The following is a 22,425-nucleotide window of genomic DNA, read 5'->3' as shown; positions in this document are numbered from 1 at the left end:
TTACTCAGCCGAAGCTGTTCCGATTCAACCATTAACGAAGGCAGGCAGGCAGGCAGAACGGAGCACTGCGGGCGGGCGGGGTGGGGTGGGGAGAAACGGGCGCTCAGGAAGCCCCCGCTTCTTTGAAGCAGTTTCTTCCTGTGCTGGTGGAGGAGCGAGAGAGCGACTGAGAGAGCTGACCCAGAGAGAAGGACAGGCTTGGTTGCTTCCTCCCTCCCTTCTTTCATTTGTGTCCTTGATCCCTGATCCCAGCAGCATTCACGAAGGCTTCTTAACATATATCGGCGTATAACACGCATACATCATTTGCCCCTATTTTCAGGGGAAAAAGTGCGTGTTATACGCCGATAAATACGGTATATATATATATATATATTGTTTTCTTAAGTTTTCGCGGTATTCATGTATGGTGTTGGCTTGGTTGGGTATTTTCCCGTCATTGTAGTTCTTTTAAAGTTGTATCTGCCATCATCAGGCTTCTGTATTGTGTCTGTATTGGACACAATACAGAAGCCTGATGATGGCAGATGAGATTCTGCTGAAACGTACAACTTTAAAAGAACTACAATGACGTGGGAAATACAACAAGCCAAACTATCATACATATATATATATATATATATATATATATATATATATATATATATATATATATATATATATATATATATATATAACTAATTAGTTAAGAATATAGTTATTTAATAGATTGATAGATCTTGTTCAATTCTGGTAATAGAACTAAGAACACTGAATGCCAATTTGGAATAACATATTTAGCATTGTACAACAACAAAAACAAATCTTAAAGGAAATGACTACTACAACTACCACTGCATTGAAATCTGGTAGAAAGGTCAACCCCACAATAACAACTACCTTGGCAACAACTTCACCTATGGCACAAAAAACAATAGAGGAAACACTACCAACAGAGAAGCAAACTAGCATCTCGAATGCGAACATTCAAGCAATGTTTCTAACTCTACAGGACTCATTGACAAGATTGCAAGAAACAATGACTAAAAACCACAGTGAAACAAGGGCAGATATTAATGAACTGAAGGAAGAGATGGGGAAACTAAAGACAGAAATGAAAGCGGACATTTCCAAAGTAGAGGATAAAGTGGGGGTATTGCAGCAGGCCTTGGAGAAAAACGAAGTTATAATAAAAGAGGTAGAGAAAAGAACTGAACGAACGGAAAGGGAACTAGAAAGGGTGGATGAAGATCTTAAAAGCGTGAGCAAAGAAATGGAGGACTCCTTGGTCCTCCTAGAAATGGACAAGGCAGCAACTTACCTAAGATTCCAAAATGTGGCAGAATCAAAAGAAGAAGACCTGGAATACTTGATGGCAGAAATACTGGCCGGTTTATTGAAGATGGATAAAGATGATATTCAAAAAGAGTTTTGCATACAAACTATGCAAGACGCCACAAATGTGCTAGGGAAGTCCACATAAGATTCACCAGAAGATGTGTCCGAGACATGATATATAGAACCTCAAAAGATAAAACAATAACGTACAAAGAGAAAGAAATCGTGATCCTTAAACAGATACCGAGGAGAATAAGGGAACAAAGGCGTGATTATAAATTTCTGGCAGCATATTTAAATCAAAAAAGAATTACATTTAAATGGCTTATTCCAGAAGGGATGCTAGTGTCATGGAAAGAGAGGAAAATCAAAATAAACACTATGGAAAAAGCTCAGGATTTCTACGAACGGATGGTGGGCCCACAAGAGCAAAGTAGTAGGGAGGAATTGGACACAAATTCTCAAGAAGAATACGGTGGACATAAAAATAGAACTGGAACGGTAGGGAACCAAGAGAACACTCATCCACAACAAAAGACAGAAGGAACCACATTAACACAAGCACAAGAAGAGAGAGGAATTGTTACACGACAAAGAGCGAAACAAAACTAAATAGATGGGAGAAGAAAAAAAATTACTATCAATAAACATAAATGGTTTAAATTCGACAAATAAAAGAAAAAGGATATTATCTAAATTAATTAAACAAAATGCAGATATAATATGCCTACAAGAAACCCATATAAAGAAGAAAGATGAAAAATATTTAGAATGCCCGAAATTAGGAAAGTTATTTACCACACCAGCGGATGAGGAGAAAAAGAAGGGAATTGCAGTATATGTGAAAGAGGATTTGAAATCAGAACTAATATGGTCGGACCCGGAAGGAAGGACTCTGGGTTTGCAGATCTGGATTAATGATATTCCAATTCTTTTAGTAGTATTTTATGCCCCAAATGGAGACCAAAAAGAGTTTTTCAAACACCTATATAGAAAATTGGTTGAATTGCAAAAAAGAAACATTTGTATTGTAGGACAGTGATCCCCAACCTTTTTTATGCCACGGCCCGGTATCCCCAACCTTTTTTATGGCGCGGCCCGGTACCGGCCTCAGCTGGGCACCGCCATCTTGTTTTGATGAAAAAGTGCTTCCGGTGAGCTCACCGGAAGCACTTTTTCATCAAAACAAGATGGCGGCGCTACGCTTCGTGAGCTTTTCCGGGTAGAAATGGCTTTCTACCCGGAAAAGCTCACGAAGCGCTAGGCACTGCCATCTTGTTTTGATGAAAAGTGCTTCGGTGAGCTTTCTACCCGGAAAAGCTCACCGGAAGCACTTTTTCATCAAAACAAGATGGCGGCGCCCAGCAAACCAGCGGCCCGGTAGGACTTGTTCCACGGACTGGTACCGGTCCGCGGACCAGTGGTTGGGGACCCCTGTTGTAGGAGATTTCAACTCCATTGCTGATTTTCAAAAAGATCACAGTAATGGTGGAAAGAACAAAAAGGGGAGGAGAGAGCTCCCTAAGATCTGCAGGGAAATGATGAAAGAGCTAAATCTGACAGATATACGGAGAAGAAATTGTCTGAAAAAAGACAATTTACATTCTATTCAAATCCCCACCAAATATGGACACGGATCGACATGGCATGGATGAACGGGGAAATAGCAAACGAAACCAAAGAAGTGGAAATTTTGCCTAACAAATGGGCAGACCATAACCCAATACAGGTAATATGGAAGGGCAGGGCAAAACCAAAGAAAAGATGGACTTTAAATACTCAATTAATAAGAGAGAAAGAATACATTAATAAATTAAAGGAGGAATTAATTTTTTTTATAAAAGAAAACGATAATGGAGAAACCACGAAACAAAATATTTGGGATACGATGAAGGCGGTAATAAGAGGTATAACAATCTCTTATAACGCCAAGAGAAACAAGGAAAAATATTCCCAACAAAACAAATTACAACAAAGAATTAAGGAGTTAGAAACCCTTCTACAAAATACTCCAAAAGAATCCAAACTGCAAAATCAGATAAGAATAGCTAAACACAAACTGAATTTAATTGAACAAGAGAAAATGACCATGAATTTGAATTTGACTAGACAAACCTATTTTGAACATGCCAACAAGCCAGGAAGATGGCTATCTTATAAATTTAAAAAAAAGAAAGAGAAGAGATTGATATATCAGTTAATAGATAGTAAGGTTAATAGATAGACACCAGGAAATAGAACAGAAAAAAGAAATCACTCAAATATTTTGAAGATCTATATAAAAAAGAAGATGTCAGTGAAGATGGAATAAGGAATTATTTAGATGAAGTGAAGGATAAGGCAACTGGGGAAGAAATGGTTGAACTACTAAATAAAGACATTACTGAATTGGAATTGAAATCAGCAATAGAGAACCAGAAAAATAACAAAACCCCGGGCCCAGATGGGATCCCAGGGGAGCTGTACAAGGCAATAGCAGATCAAATTGGACCACTTATGGTGGAAGTCTTCAATGATGTTCTACTGGCAGCCAGGATGCCGGACTCATGGAGGGGGGCGTTGATTTCGCTGATCCCGAAGGAGGATACAGATCCCAGATATATAAATAACTACAGGCCGATTTCACTCTTAAACACCGATTATAAAATATTCACACTTATTATAGCAAACAGATTAAAAAGAATGTTAAATTTGTATATACACGAAGATCAAAACAGATTTTCTCCCAACTAGGCAAATAAAGAACAATTTAAGAATAGTATTAGACGTACTAGAATTTTATGAAGCCCACCCCGAGAAACAGGTAGCACTTATGTTCCTAGATGCAGAGAAGGCTTTCGATAATCTAAATTGGCAATTTTTAATTCAAAAAATTTATAATTTGAATTTGGGCACCAAATTTGAAAATATTATAACAACCATATACGACACACAGCAAGCTAATATAATAGTAAATGGGGAATGTACTCGCCCAATAAAGATAGAAAAAGGAGTGAGACAGGGTTGCCCACTCTCTCCCCTGCTCTTCATACTAGCATTAGAGACATTATTAACGCGAATTAGGCGAAATTCAGAAATAAAGGGATTAACGGTTAAGGAAGAGGAATATAAATTGCAAGCATTTGCGGATGATATGATTTTCTTTATCGAAGAACCAAAAGACAGAGGACCAAAATTGATGAGTGAATTAGAGAAATTCGGAGCAGTGGCAGGACTCAAAATAAATAGAAAAAAAACCAAATTAATGACTAAAAACCTAACAGAAAAACAGAAAATAGAACTAGAAGAAATAATGCATATACAAGTGACAAAGAAAGTGAAATACTTAGGAATCTGGCTAACATCACACTGTAAGACACTTAAAGAAAACAATTATGATAAATTGATACACCAGGTAAAGAAAGATTTAGAATCATGGAGGAAACTTCCAATTTCACTACTAGGTCGAATTGCCAGTATCAAAATGAATATTCTCCCCAAATTCTTGTACTTATTCCAAACGATCCCAATTAAATTACATAAAAAGTTTTTTGAAGAACTCAATAGAATAACCCTGAAATTTATTTGGCAAGGGAAAAAACCCAGAATAAATGTAAAAGCAATGCAGGATATGAAGAGCAGGGGAGGGTTAGCATTTCCAAACTGGGAGTTATATCACATGGCCACCTCGTTAGTTTGGCTGAAGGATTGGGTGAATTTAACCAACAAAAGAATACTATTTCTAGAAGGCCACGATTTACAAAGGGGATGGCACGCTTTCTTATGGGATGTAGGGAAAACTAGTCAAAAATATTTCCATAGACATTTAATCCGAGACGCACTATTAACAAATTGGAGGAAAATACGGAAAAAACATTACACAAAAGTACCGGTATGGATTTCAACAATGGAGGCAATGATTCATCCAAACAATCTGGAGATTACCAAAATGATTAAATACAAAGACTTATTGGACCCACAAGGAAATTTGAAACCGAGGCAGGAACTTCAGGAGCAAGGACAAAAAATTGATCAATGGGTTTTTTCAGATTCAAAGCAGATACAAACAAGACAAAAAAGAAGTTGGAATTAACAATAAACTGCAACAATTAGATAAAATTTTATTAGGATCAAATAAAAAAAGCATAACAAAATTTTATAATTACTTATTAGAAACAGAATTAGAAGAAGAAATCGTAAAAGGAAATATGATTGCATGGAGTAAGAACGTAGGGCGCAGCATCACATTAGCGGAATGGGAGAAAGTTTGGGGCAGAAATAATAAGATTACCAAATCGGCAGCATATAAGGAAAATCTTTATAAAATGTTTTATAGATGGCATCTTCCCCCTTCGAGGTTAGCGAAGATGCACCCTAACACGAGTCCATATTGCTGGAAGTGTAGGAAAAAAGAAGGAACCTTTTTCCATATGTGGTGGTCTTGTGCAGAAACCCAAAAGTATTGGAAGAAAATCAAAATTTGGTTGGAAGAAATTACAAAAGAGCAGATCGAATACAAACCAGAGTCCTTCCTGTTAGGGATTTTTGATAAGCAAATTTCCCAAAAAGCTAAATACATAACAATACACATTTTAACAGCGGCCAGATTAGCCTTCGCTCAACACTGGAAACAACATCAAACTCCATCAGATGAAATGATTATTGAAAAAATTTCAAAATGTGCAGAAATGGATAAATTGACTTTGGCGCTAAAAAACAAAGACACTTCACTATATTATGATAGCTGGAATTGTTGGTATAATTGGATTGACCAAAGATAAATTATATATCATAAGGCATAAGAGAGAAGTATTAACCTATAATAATGAGGTAGCGATATAAGTAAAGAACAGGTGTGGATACATGACATAAATTAAGGTTATGAAAAAAAAAAAGAAGATCTTGCAAACTGTAAAAATAAGAATGCTTTTAACCGTGTAACCTCTTTTTTTCTTTTTTCTTTTTCTTTCTTTTTTCAAAATTCTTTCTTTTTCTCCCTCTCTTCTTTCCTTTCCTTTCCTTTCCTTTGCTTATTTGTGTATGTATTGTTGGTTTTAATTGTAAAAACTAATAAACTATATTTAAAAAAAAAAATCTCTGCTAGCTAAGCGGCTAATTGGAATAGCCCTATGTCATTGCTCTGCTTGCCAGACTCTATTTCATTGTAAAAGACTTTTATTTGTCATTTATGTTTATTACCTTTATTTTATTTAATAAATGTATTTATTATGTTCATACTATCAATATATTTTTCATTTTCTTTATAATTAGTGACATTTAATAAAGATCACTATAACACAACGGGAAAAATACAAAGAAAAGGAATATGTACTGTAATGTTAAGGTTTTTTTCTTTATACTATAAATATATTAACAGCATTAGTATGGCCCTTAGCCAATGAATTAGTCCTCATCGTAATTTAATTTTTTTTCACACAAGGAACCAGTTTCTTTCAGTTCAACTTCTTACGTGGATTGGCTGAACAGGTTCTCCAGGAAATATTTTGCCCAGTAAGTCTGGCATGTCTTTCAAAGGAATTAAGGTTGAATAGACTAATTCCCTTCCCCAATTGCTGAATAACTTGCCATTGGAAAAAATAGAAGACCATGATTTATTTTTGCAAGAAATAAATACAGTTCTCGCTTGGCATCCTGCAATCTCTCAAGGGCATGATTATAATTCGAAAAGAATACTGGCTCCTACTTATGAGATAAAAGTCTCCTCTCAGTATTAAACTGCTTTTTTGTTCTTTAAAGTGAACGCCAACTGAAAAATTGAACCTGATGCATTATATCAAATTAGGGCTCTTGGAAAACCTAATTAAGGACCCAGAATACATATTAAGTACTAACACTTCAAAATAACAATTAAGAATGCTAGATCCATTCCAAATTCAAGCTCTGCTTTGTCTAATTTCTCTTATCTATTTCCTCTGTTTAAAACATAAATAACTGCATTACAGTACAACTTAATTTTTCCCACATGGCCATTGTGATATATGTGGGTCTGACCAGAACCACACTTGAGATAATGTTCAGCTAATTTTCCTTATAGTTTCCTTCCTTTTATAGACTGTATCTTGCTTTACTGAAGAATCACGGCCCACTCTATTACTCTGTCAACTTGTAATTCTGCCTCCTTCCTTTCCAAAACTATCAGCTCAAAAGTCAATCCAGGCAATATCTAAAACAGTGTTTCTCAACTTTGGCATTTGTAACATATATGGATTTCAGATTGCAGAATTCCTCAGCCAGCATCCTGACTGGAGAATTCTGAGAGCTGAAGTCCCCAAATGTTACAGTTTATAAAGTTGAAAAACTTTTCTAGAAGATGACTCCTTAACCTTTTGGGACTGGGGAAACATACCGTATTTGCCGGCGTATAAGACGACTTTTTTGCCCTGAAAAAGATGCCTCCAATTGGGGGGGTCTTATATGCCGGGTCGCTTATACGCCGGCAAATAGTAATTGGGAAGCACTGCGGCTGCCCGCGGCTGAGGCACTTTTGCGCACCGTGGAAGCGAATCCCGTGAAGCCGAAGGAGCAGCCAGCCTTCCCAGCTCCCAAGGAAATGAGGCTCGCACCGCCCGAGCTCCGCTGAGGTATCCGGCTGGGGCTGTCAGGAGTTGTTACCGCTGGCGCGGCTCACGCGCTCCAGTCCCGCGTTGCCTCGGGAAGGGAAAGGCAAAGCCGCGGCTCTTCCTTTTTGCCTTTCCCTTCCCGAGGCAACGCGGGACTGGAGCCGCAGCGAGCCGCGCCAGCGGTAACAACTCCTGACAGCCCCAGCCGGATACCTCAGCGGAGCCCGGGCGGTGCGAGCCTCGCTTCCTTGGGAGCTGGGAGAAGGCTGGCTGCTCCTTTCAGCTTCACGGGATTCGCTTCCACAGTAGACAAAAGTGCCTCAAAAAAAAAAAAAGTGCAAAAGTGGAAGGCGTGCGGAAGAGGGGCCGAGTATATAACAAACTATATTTTGAGTGGAAATGTTGGGGGGTCGTCTTATACGCCGGGTCGTCTTATACGCCGGCATATACGGTAATTGAAATTCTAATAACTTATTGTGAACAGGAAAATGGTTTTTCTATTACAAAAAAAACCTGCTGTGTCAAATCAATTATAAAGATGATCTCACTGACACAACTTTCATAACAAAACAGAGGAAATTATTTTTAAAAAAAATTATTTGGGTTTTCACAAAAACAAAATACAAATAAAACATCTTTTTTTTGGAAATAGCATGGTCCCAGGTTATCACTTCTTCATACAGACACAAACTCAATTTCATGCTCAATTTTATGTTCTATTCCATATCTTATTACTGTTTTATATTTTCTACATTGTTTTTCCCCTCTTTTAATTTTCTCAACTTTATTTTAATTATCTCATCTCAATTCAAATCATTATATTTATACTTTTGTCTGTCCTGTTGCAATTTCTTATTATTATTTTTTCATTAAACAAATGTTCCCCTGTAGTTACTAATTGGAGTATGACACCTTTATATCTTTTAATTTTATCCATTCAAACTCATATTTAAGCTTCAATGTATACCTTTAAGATTATAGCATTCAATATAATACATAACTTCCAATCGAATTCTGCTTGGTACATTCTTAAAATACACACTATATTCTTAAAAAGAAAATATTATATATATATATATATATGTGTGTGTGTGTGTGTGTGTGTGTGTAAATAAATCACACATTCCATTCCAATTCAATTCTATCATTAATATTCATTAAAATCTTAACATCTTTAACATTTCTTTTCAATTAAATATCATACTTCCTTGGGAACACTTATAAACTTTCCATAATTAATTCTTTTTTTTCATAGTTCTTGCTTATATTTTTATAAATCATTAATTAAAATGTTCCCATCCTTTCCTAATTTAATTATCTCATTCACTTTAATTCATTTATTTAGTAACAAACATTCCACTACATTACAGTGAATATTTTATCCATCATTTTAGTCATATTTTCTAAAATTATTTCTATTTGTAATATAACAATGCTATCTTATATACCTTTGCAGAATCCCTTTTACAATTAAATTTTCACACATTATCTCTAAACAGGCTTATGGTTTCAATCCTTATATCTTTTCCCTGTCTCGCTATATCTTGTTTCTGTCTTTTACAACTTCTTTTCCTTACCTTCTTCCCTCTCTTCTTCTCCCTCCCCTTTTTACCCCCTCGTCTCTCTACTTCTAATTCTCTCATCTGTAATCCCCTCTTCTGTTGCTTTCTAATATTATACTTATCTTTCAAATTATTCCTCTTTTTGGTTGTTTTTTCTAGTCTTAAACCTTTCACTCTCTTTCCCCCTTTCCTTTTTTTCCCCCCACTTAAAATTATTTGATCATTAAAGATGGCTTCTTCTTTGTCCCGATCTTCTTGTTCTGCAAGCGTTTCTTGTTGTTTGTCATAGTTCCAGATCTCCATATCTAAGAATTGAAATACGAAGCCAAAAGAACCTCTCCTTTCTTGTGCATCTTCTTTCCATTTTTAAGTTCCATTTTCAGTTCTTCTAAGAGTGATGCCATTTTAAACACTTTTAAACAATCACCTGATTAGTTTTAGTCATCTAGATGCAAAAACCAAAAATCACCAAGTAATCCAAATAATCCAAGGCTGTTTCTTCTTGCTTCTTTTTTCCACTTTCTCTTCCTGGGGTTCTATTATTTTGTTACCAAGTTTCAGTTAGGATGTATCTTTGGGGAATCTTGTTAAAGTTTCATTGTAAGTTCCTTTTAGTTACAGTTCCATTCCTTAGTTCCAGGCAGTCTCCTCCATTTTTCCAGATCCTACCCTTTTATTCTTTTTTTCTCCTTTCCTGCTTTTAAAAACTTTTAAATATCCAGAAATCTTTATTATCCCTTTGACTTTTTTTTCAGCTTAAATGCCTATTAATGTCAAAGTGGATTTTTTTTTCAATTTCTTGCTTAAGTCTCTTAGCTGTCAGTATATGAAAAGGAAGAAAAAAAAACTAATCCTTTCCCTTTTTTCTCTCCTTCGCTGCTTCAAAATCTTCTTTGGGAACAATGGTATTTAGTTTAAATTCCAGGGTACCTTACGTTATTAATTTTTAAGTTTAACCCGGTCGACCAAAACTTTCTCTTCTTATCTTCCTCCTGCACATTCTTTTCCGGTTCAGTTCTTCTTTGAGGTGGCCATTTCTGACCACCGCTGCAACCGCCTTCGGGAAAGGAAGTAATGGCCAGCTGGGGAAGAGAGATGCAGCTCTCCTTGACCCTGTTGGCAGTCTCCCCCCTCTTCACCACCTCTACGGGGTGGCCTAGCCCCAAAACCAGCCGGCTCGGGGCGCTCTGGTGGCGAGCACAGATCGAAACCGCGCATGATTGCGGATTTCGGTCTGTCGCCGAAGAGACTCAAACCGGAAGCTCAAAACAGAGGAAATTATTAATGCTGGTGGCATTAATATTTCCTAGGACCAAACCGCTTGCAAAGCTAACAAAACCAGTTTCTGACCTTTTAATACTACAAAAGGAATGTCTGAAAAGTATCATTCTCAGTATTAGCAATGTTCAAACTATGGGTGTTGTTGCTTTAACTAGCCAAATCAACATGTTTGTGCACCCACATATGCACAACAGGAATATCAGTAGGAAAATCTCAAGTTTCATCTGTAAAAATTATTTCGAAAAATACAGCACTAAGAACACTTGGCATACACCATGATCAAAAGCTGGTAACTAACTCTTCCTGAGAAAATAAAACAGCAAAGAATTAGAAAGCATGGCATGAAGTGTCCCAGAAAATGGCATGATAGAAACCACAAACAGTATGTGCCACACTGCATTATTTGGAAAGGTATTTGTGGATTCAATGTGTGGCACAAGTAGCCACAATTTAATTTTAGGGGCTTTAATTTCTGATAGTTGTCTTGGGCATTGAGTGATTCATTAATTGAATAAGCAAGTTCTAGACACATACAAACACGAAAGCAGACAAAGCAATGCCACAAGAATACTTGTAAATAGATATCAATAGAACACGATAAGTAGAGGTAGACTATCAACCATCCTGAATTTCACATTTATTATCTTTTTAAATGTTAGAGATACGATTGTTATCTACAACCTGCTTCTTGGAGGTATGAATCCAATAGCATTGACTCATAGCACCTCATGGCCTACAAACCAAAGGTATAGAGAGTTACAAATATACTCTTGAGTTTTCTCACTTTCTATTAATTTATTTCCATTAATTAATTTGTCTATTAATTTGCTTGCTCTTTCTTGATGAAATTGCAAATCTAGGATCACATCCTTCTATCTTTCTTCCTGGACACACAAACACGTGCGTACACACACACACACACACACACACTCAAACATAGAGTGCACACACATGGTTTTTTTACTCTCATCTTGCCATAATGCAGTTAGTCAAGTGATAGTCTTTGCTTATCACTATGATCAATTTCCAACAAATAAATCTCCTTCCTGCTATAACAACTTCACAATAGCTTCAATAGTCATTACCCAGGTCAAATTGTCACTCTCAGGAATGCCCGCATGCACAAACAGATCCATTCATTTTCCCCATGCTTGTGAGTTTCAGCAGCTGAAGAGATTCCACACTGAGAGAGACAGGGTGAATCCAAAGAAAGATTGCTGGGTTGATGGGGTGAGTTTAAAGTTAGAATTGAGAGACTTTCAGTCAATGAAGACCCTGAGAGGACCAGAAACTCCTTCTTGGCTGGCTGGAGGATTCTGGGAGTTGATGTCTCCAACCTTCGAATTGCCAAGAGTGAAAAATGCTGTTCTAGATAAAAATGGTCTTGAAGTTTTAAAGAATCACCTTTGTGCTAGACAAGGAAAGAATCCACAGAAGTTCAGGAATATTTACACACCCACACAATCTGATTCAATATCCAACACTCCTGACATGCAGAAATCTGCTGGAGCTGTTTTGAGACTCCAAATGTTAGTCCAAATAATTAAAGTTCAAATATTAGACATCTAACTCAGAGGTGTCAAACTCAAGGCCGGGGCCCGGATCCAGCCCATGGGGTGCTTAGATCTGGTCCTTAAGGCCACCCTGAAAACAGCAAAGGACCAGCCCGCAGTGCCTCTACCAGTGAAAATGCCGTTTGGGAGGGCCAGGCACGGTCCTTGCAAGCTCCATTTTAGCTGGCAGAGGGTTGCAGGAGACTGTTCCAGCCGAAAACGGAGTTCGGGAGCTCATTTTCGCTGGTAGAGCACTCAGGCCACCACAGGCACCTCCGCTGACAAGAGTTGTGTCATGTTGGCCAGGCCCACCCCAGAGCCCCAAAGTCAAACACAACCCTGATGCGGCCCTCAATGAAATTGAGTTTGACACTCCTTATCTAACTTATAGCAAAGTATGAAGAGGCCAAGTATTGTACAAAATCACAAGATTATGAGAAAACAGAAATGTACATATATTGATTGATATAATTTTAAGTAAAAATATTATCAATTCATCATTGTGGAAATATGGTTAAATGACCTGTATGGCTGTTAACATAGTGGAAAAAATGACCATCAACTGCCCAAATACTACTGGTAAGTGTTGATTGGCAGCTTGAACTTCAAGTTCTCTGCTCTACTTTCATTTGTTTATGTTTAATACGGAGTTGCAACCTATTTTCTTAAAATTACACAGATGACATTCTAGAAGAGAACATTATCTTTTAATCACAAATGAATTGACAGCTACGAAACCAAGTAGAGGACTCAAAGGTTAGAAACTAACTCAATTCCTGAGAGATGGTCCTAGCTATGCTAAACTGCAGAAACTATACTCCTAAAATATTCTGATGATGTCTCACCTCCCAGCCATAACAAAGTGCTTTTATGCCTCCCTTTTCTCCATCAAGCATATGGATCTGCAAGAAATGATAGGACTCCTTGTTCCACAGTAACTTGGCATTTTGATATGCTGTAAACTTTGTCTTAACTTTCCAAATATGCCCATACGGATAAAGCTTATCTAAAAGCTGAGTAAAGTAATTCTGAAGATGCTATGCAGGGATAAATTATTTATGTATTTGCTGTTACTTTCCATTCAAGCTTAGAACTAGTTTTACAAACCTAATTATTTCTGCAGAAACTACATTTTTGCCTTAAATAATCTACCCTCCTCTTTGACCCTACAACTTTAGATGCAATTAAGACTCAGCACCCAAATTTGGAATGTCCCTTGCATATAATGTGTGTGTGTGTGTGTGTGTCTGTCTGTCTGTCTGTCTGTCTGCATCTTTGAGTCAGTCTTAATTCCTAGCGACTGCTTTGGCAACATTTTAAAAATGGTTTTCTTGGCAATATTTTAAAAGTGGTTTGCTTGCATCTTTCTAGGTCTGAGAGTGAGTGGCCCAAGAACACACATCTGTCTTTATGCCTAAGACCACACCACAACTCTGAATCTCCCAGTTTCTAGCCCAGAATCTTAAATAACCATATCAAACTGGCTCTCCCCTTGCAGTTACAGGTAGTTCTCAACTTACAACCATCCATTTAGTAACCGTTTAAAGTTACAACACTTAAAGTTAATGAGTGACATTACAATTTTTCACACTTATGACTATTTCAGCATTTTCAAGGTTACGTGCTCAAAATACAGCCACTTAGCAATGGGCATGTATCATGACAGTTGCAGTGTCCAGGAGTCATGTGATCACCTTTTGCAATCGTCTGACAAGCAACATCATTGGGGAAGCCAGACTTACTTAACAATCGTAATACTAACTTAACAACTGCAGTGATTCACAACAACTGTGACAAGAAAGTTTGTAAAATGGGGCAAAACTCATTTAACAACCATCTTACTTAGCTATGGAAATTTTAGCTCGATTGTGGTTATAATTTGAGGATTACCTATACAATGTGATAATTCATTTGATCGTATCAGTTTCTCCAAACCTGGGAAAAGCTATGCCAAAAAATGCCATAGGAAAAACTCTATCGAATAGTATCTACTGTGAAATCTATCTCTTTGACTGTACAGTCCACCATTTATGAATGGACAGTTATTATGTATTTTGTTCCCCAAATTTGTACAATGCTCATTCCCAAATGGTTCTGAATAGGATCTGAAGTCAATAAAACTGAAATGGCTCTAAACTTTTGCAACTCTGGCAAAATAATTTTTATGAATTAATTTAATGAATCCTATTTAATTGTACTCTAAAGGAACCGAATCATTTTCATTTTGTTTTTGATCTGTGCACCTGCTTGGATTTCAAGGTTTTATACTCCATAATTCCATGAAAAACTTTTAGGCTTTTGCAATCCTCCCTCCCTCAATGCTTCTCTCAATGCCTGACTTCAAAACAAGGAAGAGGCAATTACCTAATACTGATTGTTTGTTCTGCCTACACACTATGCTTATCTTAGATGAAGATTTATGTATTAACTTTATATGGTATTGTCTCATAACAGTGACTCGTGGAGGCATACAAGGATTAATTTAAAACACAAATTACAGTATATGTCTATGTACCCATATAGACCTTTCTTTTTAAAACTCAAATAAGTGAATGTTCTATAATAATAATTCTTTCCAAAGTCTTTAAGTAGGATATGAATTTAATATAATATTACTACAGTATTTTTGTTGGTTTCCCAGTTAGTCAGATGTTTAGACTGATTATTATTAACTAACCAATGCTTTTTGAACATCCCTTCCCTACAATTTTCTGCTAATGCTCTTGTACAAAGTAGCATAATTAAGATGAGGTGTTTACAACCAGTGTTTCTCTGTGGCTTTTAGATAAGCTGCTCAGAAAAGAGAATTTTAGCTATCAGGCATTTCCAGATATATCAGAAAAGCACATTGAGTATAGAAAAGCATATGTAATAAAACATACAGGTGGATGAATAGAGGTTCTGAATAAGGCATATTTTATCAATAAGAACAACATTACTACAGTAGCCCCATTCTAGCTTCAGACTTCATTTGTAGATTATACATCTGGTTAACACACCACTAAAGTCCACTTTGGGCTGCCAGCTTTATGAAATCAAACAAATTGGGTCACAATAACCAGTTTAAACCTAATTATTTGGCAAAACCCAATGATACTGTACACAAATGGTTAAGTTTCTCTTAATACACTACAAGTACAGTATATCTGCTGAGAAAGTTACCAGAAAAGTTTAAGCATGTGACTTACTAGGAATTAGAGAAAAAGCTAGAGAATCAGCAGAAAGTGCTTCATGACTGTAGCCATAACAAACTTTTCATTAAAAGATACCAACTAGATCAATGACTTTCAAACTTGGCAATTTTAAGATGTACAGACTTCATCAAATGCCAGAATTCACCAGCCAGCTAAGAAACAGAAATAGGAATAATCTAATGTGGACAAATAAGCTTACTAAAAACTTCTAAAATAGCAACTTTTCATAAGTAGAATAACTTTTGGATGAAAAATGGAAAGATAAATATCACATAAATTAACCAGTCCCACAAGATGTAACAAAAGATGCATATATTCAATACAAAAACAATTTTGCAATATAGAGTTGCTTAAGTAGCTTATACATTCTTACAGAATCAGCATGTTTCTGGGATGTCATCATCCATTGTTCCTCGGCTCATTATGTAGATAATTTTATTAGTAGGTTTTCAAAACGTAACAGTTCAAACTGTCAAACTTCAGACCAGATACAATAATAAATCTCATTGCTATAGACATTTAGCCTTATACTCAAGAATGGTTAAATTAATGGCTTCACTGCAGACAAAAATAAGGACAGACAGTTATATATTCAGAAGATATGCCCACTCTAGTACACCGATATCTGACCCTCCATTGTCCCCCCTTTCTGTTTGTATTATATTTCTATGCCCCTTCTTCTCACCAAGTCAACAGAAATATGAATGTCCACTTCCTAGTTTTGCAATTAGGAGGCACTCAAACAAAGTTGACATGATAGCTTGGTTCCCACCTCACCAAGTTTATTCTTTAAACACCTCCCTTCCAATGTTCTCTTTTTCCTGATGGTCAATAGGGGCCCTGCAGGAGATCTTGATCACTGAAGGAGCCAGAAAGTCTTCAGCAGAAGATATGGACTGTAGCTTGTTAGGGAAAGCATGAAAGTAGATACTGGGAGCCATCCAGATTTTGTTGCAGGATGGGCAGCCATATAAATGCTTTTAATAAATAAAATATTATAAGTAAACTTAGTCATTGAGAAATAATTATCTTGCTGATAAATTACATAACAACAAAGGTATTATTTTAAGGTCACATCTGTTATCTCTGTTTTATTATCCAGGAATAGACAAAAGATAGAGCTTTACATGCAAAAGTTGAGGAAGAACTTTCTAAAAAGGATGACGTGAATCTGGGCATCTATTAGAAATTAGATAATGAAATAAGTCATAGTTCTAAAACACTAGATAAAAGAACAAAACAACTCTCTCAAGGAATGGCAAGGGAATGAAGTGGATAGACTATCTTGGAGAAGACATTAATTACCACCAGAACAGTAGCCAGGCTTTATATGTAGTTTTAAAGTGTAAGGAAATTGTTTCCCTAGACCTCTTTTGGGGAACAGAAAAAAGAATCCACTCTTTGTTACTTTATTATATTTCTATACTGCTGCAAAATATACCACTTCTCCACAGTTTACACTCACCAAAAAAAAAACCCAACAAAATCAGAATAAATGATTATGTGCTAAACCAGTGATGGCGAACTTATGGCACGCATGCCACAAGTGGCATGCAGAGCCCTCTCTACAGGCACGCCAGCCATCGCCCAGCCCAGCTCCACTGCGCATCCTGGTGCGTCTCTGCCATGAATGTGCGGGGGTGGGGCTTCATCGATCTCTGCAGTTTCCCCGCCAGCACTTTCTCCTGCATTCCTGCCACCTATGCCTTCCCAGATCTCCCCAGGTTCCACCTGCTGCGGGTGCCTCTCCGTGGCAGGAACCAAGGAAAAAACCTGGATGCGCAGGGAGAAACTGCCAGATTGGGGAAGCAGGAATAGAGGAGAAAGCCTGGGCATGAGGGGGGCGGGAGGGGGAGAAAAACTGTCGAGATCACAAGCCTTTCTCTGCGCCCCTTTTTGGGTCTGAAAAGCCTCCTGTACCAACCTGGAAGCCAAAATGGGGGCCAGGGGCCAGGGAGCATGCACAGGGGGGGGCACATGCGCAGGGAATGTGTGGGGGCAGGGAGCATGCGCAGGGAAGGGGTGGGGAGCATGCCCAGGGGGCACTTGCATTGGGGATTTGATTTGGGGATTGGGGCACGCGCATGTGCATACGCGTGCCCACGCGCATTTTGGGCACTCGGCACCAAAAAGATTAACCATCACTGTGCTAAACATTCAACTAAGCACAATAGTAACAGCTCTTATTCTACAGTTGCTTTCTGGAACAATTTGATCTTCAATAGTTTCTGTGAACTTCAACAAGGCCCTTCTGCTTGGAGATACCGGTTTTATATCGCCTAAGGGACCAATGATTCTTGCCTTGACAGATTCCTCACCCAGCCGAACACTAATATAAAAGAGATTCCACACTCAAACATAATTGGTTCATTCATGAAATCTTCAATGATAAAAAATTAACAATGCAGTTAATCCATTAATCCATTTTATTTTATTTGTACAATTTATAGAGCCATTTCCCTACTCAAATCATACCCATACTTCTCTGACAGAAAAACCCACTTTGAAATGAAACCCTTAGAGAAAGGGTTTAAAATTTATGCTACCAACCTGGTGAGAAAATATATATACCGTGTTTCTCACATAATAAGGCCGGGCCTTATTTTTTTTTTTGACCCCCGAAAAAACGGCTAGGACGTCTTTTCGGGGGGTGACTTAATTCTCCCCCTTGCATCCTCGGGTGGGTGGGCGGGCGGCGACAGCTTGGATATTTGGGAGACCTTCGGGTTCGGGCCACGTTGCTTTCCCTTCTCCCTTGCTGCCGCGGCGTTTGGCACAGCCACGTGCGGCCAGTCAGGGCTCCTCCCTGCAACCGGAGCCCTGAGGAGACACTTGGCTTCAGGCGCTCCCGTCTTCCCTTTGCTTTGAAGGTAAAGCAAATTATTTTACAAAGCCTCCCCTGCCCGAGAGGGCAGCCCAACCCACGTGGGAGGCTAATCTCCCGGGGCCTCTTCCGTTCCTCCCCCGACCTCCCTACGCTGCGCGCCCTCTGACGCGCCGCTCCCTTCAGCCCAGCGAGCTCTTCCACCTCAAAGAAAGGCCAGGCGGGCGGCTGCGGGCAGCAGCAGCGGGTCTGAGCCGCTCGCAGCGGAAACAGCCACCACCCGTGCCCGGCGGGGAGAACAAGCGAGGCTGGCGCCCGCCAGCCTGGGCGAGATTTGGGAGCGAGGGGCAGGAGGAGGCACGCACACACCCGCGGCTCACTTTCCCAGCTTTGCCCAGCCCTTACGGCTCTGGCGCCAGGCCCTGGCGGGCAGCGAGCGCCTCCCGCCGGACCCTCCGCTCATCCTTCCAGGGCCGCGCCAGAGCCGTAAGGGCTGGGCAAAGCTGGGAAAGTGAGCCGCGGGTGTGTGCGTGCCTCCTCCTGCCCCTCGTTCCCAAATCTCGCCCGGGCTGGCGGGCGCTAACCTCGCTAGTTCTCCCGCGCCGGGCTACGGGTGGTGGCTGTTTCCGCTGCGAGCGGCTCAGACTCCGCTGCTGCTGCTCGCAGCCGCCCGCCCTGGCCTTTCTTTGAGGTGGAAGAGCTCGCTGGGCTGAAGGGAGCGGCGCGTCAGAGGCGCACAGCGTAGGGAGGTCGGGAGGAACGGAAGAGGCCTCGGGAAATTAGCCTCCCCACGTGGCTGGGCTGCCCTCTCGGGCAGGGGAGGCTTTGTAAAATAATTCGCTTTACCTTCAAAGCAAAGGGAAGATGGGAGCGCCTGAGGCTGGCAAGTGTCTCCTCAGGGCTCCGGTTGCAGGGAGGAGTTTCTGACTGGCCGCACGGGCTGCGCCAAACGCTGCGGCAGCAAGGGAGAAGGGGCAGCAAGGGAGAAGGGAGAAGCAATGGTGGAAGGTCTCCCGATATGAAGTGCCCCACCAACGCAGGCAGCACCATATCCGGGCATGCAACAAAAGTAATTACTAACGGCAAGCCCCCCCCCCGCTCTCCCCCCCCCCCATTTCGCATGTTTAATATGGGGCTTAATTTGGGGGGAGGGGCTTAATTTGATTTTATGCCAATAAAACATGGTGGGGCTTCCTATTGGTGGAGGCCGTATTGTTGGAGAAACACGGTATATATGGGAATACATCCTTTCTGTATATGGCTTGTAATGCCATTCTGAGTGTATGTTCTTGACTCTTACACAGGGGTCCCCAAACTTGGCAACTTTAAGACTTGTGGACTTCAACTCCCAGAATGCTCCAGCTAGCATAGCTCCACAAGTCCTAAAGTTGCCAAGTTTGGAGACCTCTGCTCTAACACTAGGAGAATGAGCTGAAGGATAAACCACTAATTATTTCAGATCTAATAGCAGCAGAATCCGCCCAGTCCTTTTAGCTCTCAAACTTGGAAACAATCTGTTCACAACACTGAACCATAACATATATACATTCTCAGAAAATACAGTATATCGGTAGATATACAGGTAGTTCTCAACTTATAACCGGTAGCTTAGTGACTCTGAAGTTTTGACAGACCCTCCAAAAGGTACTTACAACTCAGATTCAAAGTTCCGATGACCAGACCCTCCCCTGTGGACATATGGTCACATCTTGGCACTAGGCAAGCAGCCCACATTTACAGCGTTTTGCAGCATCCCACAGTCACAATTTTTTTTTTCTCTCTCTCTCTTTTTTTTGGGGGGGGGGGGGGGGCAAAAAACCAGCATTTAGTTCTGGTTTCCAGCAAAAAAAAAAAATGCCCATTGTGGAAAATGAGTTCACTTTACAACTGCTGCTTTTCTTTAACAATCGCTGCAAAACATTTTGTAAAATCAAGTCAGTCAACACTACTGAACACTACTGAAGTATAGTTTTTAAAATATTAACATTCCCTATAACCTTTTAAACTCCTCATCCCAAGCTTCCATTTTTAACAATATCCCTTTGGTTACATGTTCATTTGTTTTCTTACACTGGTTCATGGGGTGTCTGGATCACATTTAATTATTTATTAGACTGCTATCCCACCTTTCCTTCAGAAAAGGGGCATATGTAGCAGTTGCTGCTCCTGTTTTTCCCAACAGTAGCAACCTTGCAAATTAGATTGGGCTGAGAATGATTATTTGGCCCAAAGTCACCCAAAGAGATTCCAGGCCAGAGGGCAAACTAAGAGTCAGGACTCCCTGCCCTGAATCTGACACCATCATCATTATGAAATGAGGCGGCTGGATGGAATCACTGAAGCAGTCAGCATGAGCTTAAATGGACTCCAGAAGATGGTAGGGTTCAGGAAGGCCTGGAGGAACATTGTCCATGGGGTAGCAATGGGTTGGATACGACTTTGCAACAACAACAATCTTCATTATATCACACAGGCCTTTTTTTTCTGTTTTCAGAAAGTGAAAAAGTTTATATAACACATACCATGTATTCATGAAGAAGACACAATTGAATTGAACTTTATTTGATCAAGTGTGACTAGACACACAGGGAGTTTATCTCCTGTACAGAAGCGCTAAGTGTACATGCAAAACAACAGAATCATCATCATAAAGGGATGTCATTATCAAATAAAGTTTCTGGTATACATTTTTGAAATTTAACACCAATCCTAATGGGAACCCATTCTCTATCCTGCACAGACATTCCTCTTAGCCTAGATTTCAAGCTCCCACTCCCAAGTGGCTTGGCTTGGTCTCTGGATGCCCTCATTAAGTCCTAACCCGGTTTGCATACTTGTAATTAATTCCCTGATGATCTGAGCCAGTGCCTCTGTCTACTCTGGAGACCTTTCACTCACAAGTCTACAATATTGAAAGAAGGTGGGGTGTGTGTGCTTTTTGTTTGACTTTTCCAAGCTGCAAACATTTTCTTGGGTGGGGTGGGGAGAGGGGGAGAAAGTCAAGGTCTTTTTGGTTCTCTCTTTCTGCCCTAAGCAACTCTTACTTCCTTACATCTCTCTGTGGGAGACTATTTCCTCTCCTACCTGGTTGCCGAAGACCGCGATGGAGCAGGCACTCGAGACCTCTCGGGGGCCAAACCAGACGGACGCGATGCGGGACGGCATCCCCAGGATGAAGACTTGCGCCAGGGAACAGATGATCTGGCCCACGATCGTGACTGGGAAGAGATGGGGCTCCGCGCTCCCCGTCTTCACCCAGGCTCCCAAGCAATTGAGGGCGGACCCGGCCAGGGCAATGAGCCGCAACCCCTTCAGGTCGAGGAGCCAGGCGACAGGGAAGAGGAGGGGGATGTAGACGATCATGTAGCACATGGAGAGCCAGTCGATCGCGAAAGGAGTCACGTCGTAAAACCTGGCGAAGATCAAGTTGATGCTGCCGTACTGGATCCACTGGAACGCGTTGCAGAAGGAGTAGGAGCTGAAGAGGACAACGATCACCCACCGGCGCCAGGTCAGGCGGACCTCCGGCGCCAGTGCCGGGATTGACCCGTTAGGAGCCTCCGCTTCCACCAGCTCCGGCTTCGCCTCTTGCAAGACATCGGGCTTCTCTAGGCACCCCATTGCCCGCCTGGTCGAGTTTTGCCTCCCGGGTTAAAAGAGAGAGTCGCCTTGGCGTGGAAGCTCCGACTCCTTTTTGCTTCTCTTCCCTCCCTGACAATCCTCGTTTTTATAGGCGGCCCTTTCATGCCCCCACTCTTGGCTCCGCGCTTTCGCAACTTTTTCTCACTGCCCTTGGCACGTGACGCTTGGGCCCCGCCCGCCCGGGGACGAGAACCATCGCCGTCAGGCAGCGGGATTAGTCACCTGTCTGCCCCGCCACGCCTCTCTGGCCGTGGATTGGCCCTCGATGCCCCGCCCCCTCAGAGAGGCTCCTTTATTTCTATGGAAACGTTCCCTCGCTCCCTTCATCTTCGGCCCTTGAACTGATAGCGATCGGGAGAGCTGATAGCGATCGGCTGAGTTGGGTGATCTCTGGGCTCGGAAGATCCCTTTGCCTCTTATCTCCCGGGCGCTGACAACCAACTCCCTTCTGCCTACAGTTTAGAGCGGGGGCGGCGGGGGGGGGGAAACTTT

General features: G+C 40.5%; 1 protein-coding gene across 2 annotated transcripts in view; it reads right to left on the bottom strand.

The window, feature by feature from the left end:
- Positions 1-22,076, bottom strand: part of FLVCR2 (FLVCR choline and putative heme transporter 2) — a 54,594-nt gene extending 32,518 nt beyond the window's left edge. For both annotated transcript variants that reach the window (XM_087951949.1, XM_087951950.1), the window contains exon 1: positions 21,376-22,076. In XM_087951949.1, coding sequence (XP_087808075.1) covers positions 21,376-21,912 — 537 coding nt within the window. In that variant the 5' untranslated portion in view covers positions 21,913-22,076. The remainder of the gene's footprint in view (positions 1-21,375) is intronic.
- Between the last annotated feature and the right edge of the window lie 349 nt (positions 22,077-22,425).

The sequence above is a fragment of the Notechis scutatus genome, chromosome 1 (assembly GCF_049901735.1).
Source record: "Notechis scutatus isolate UNSWTSFEM ecotype Mainland chromosome 1, rNotScu1.2, whole genome shotgun sequence".
Classification (NCBI taxonomy): domain Eukaryota; kingdom Metazoa; phylum Chordata; class Lepidosauria; order Squamata; family Elapidae; genus Notechis; species Notechis scutatus.
Note: the sequence above shows the minus strand (reverse complement) of the source record. Positions and strands in the feature narration are given on the sequence as shown.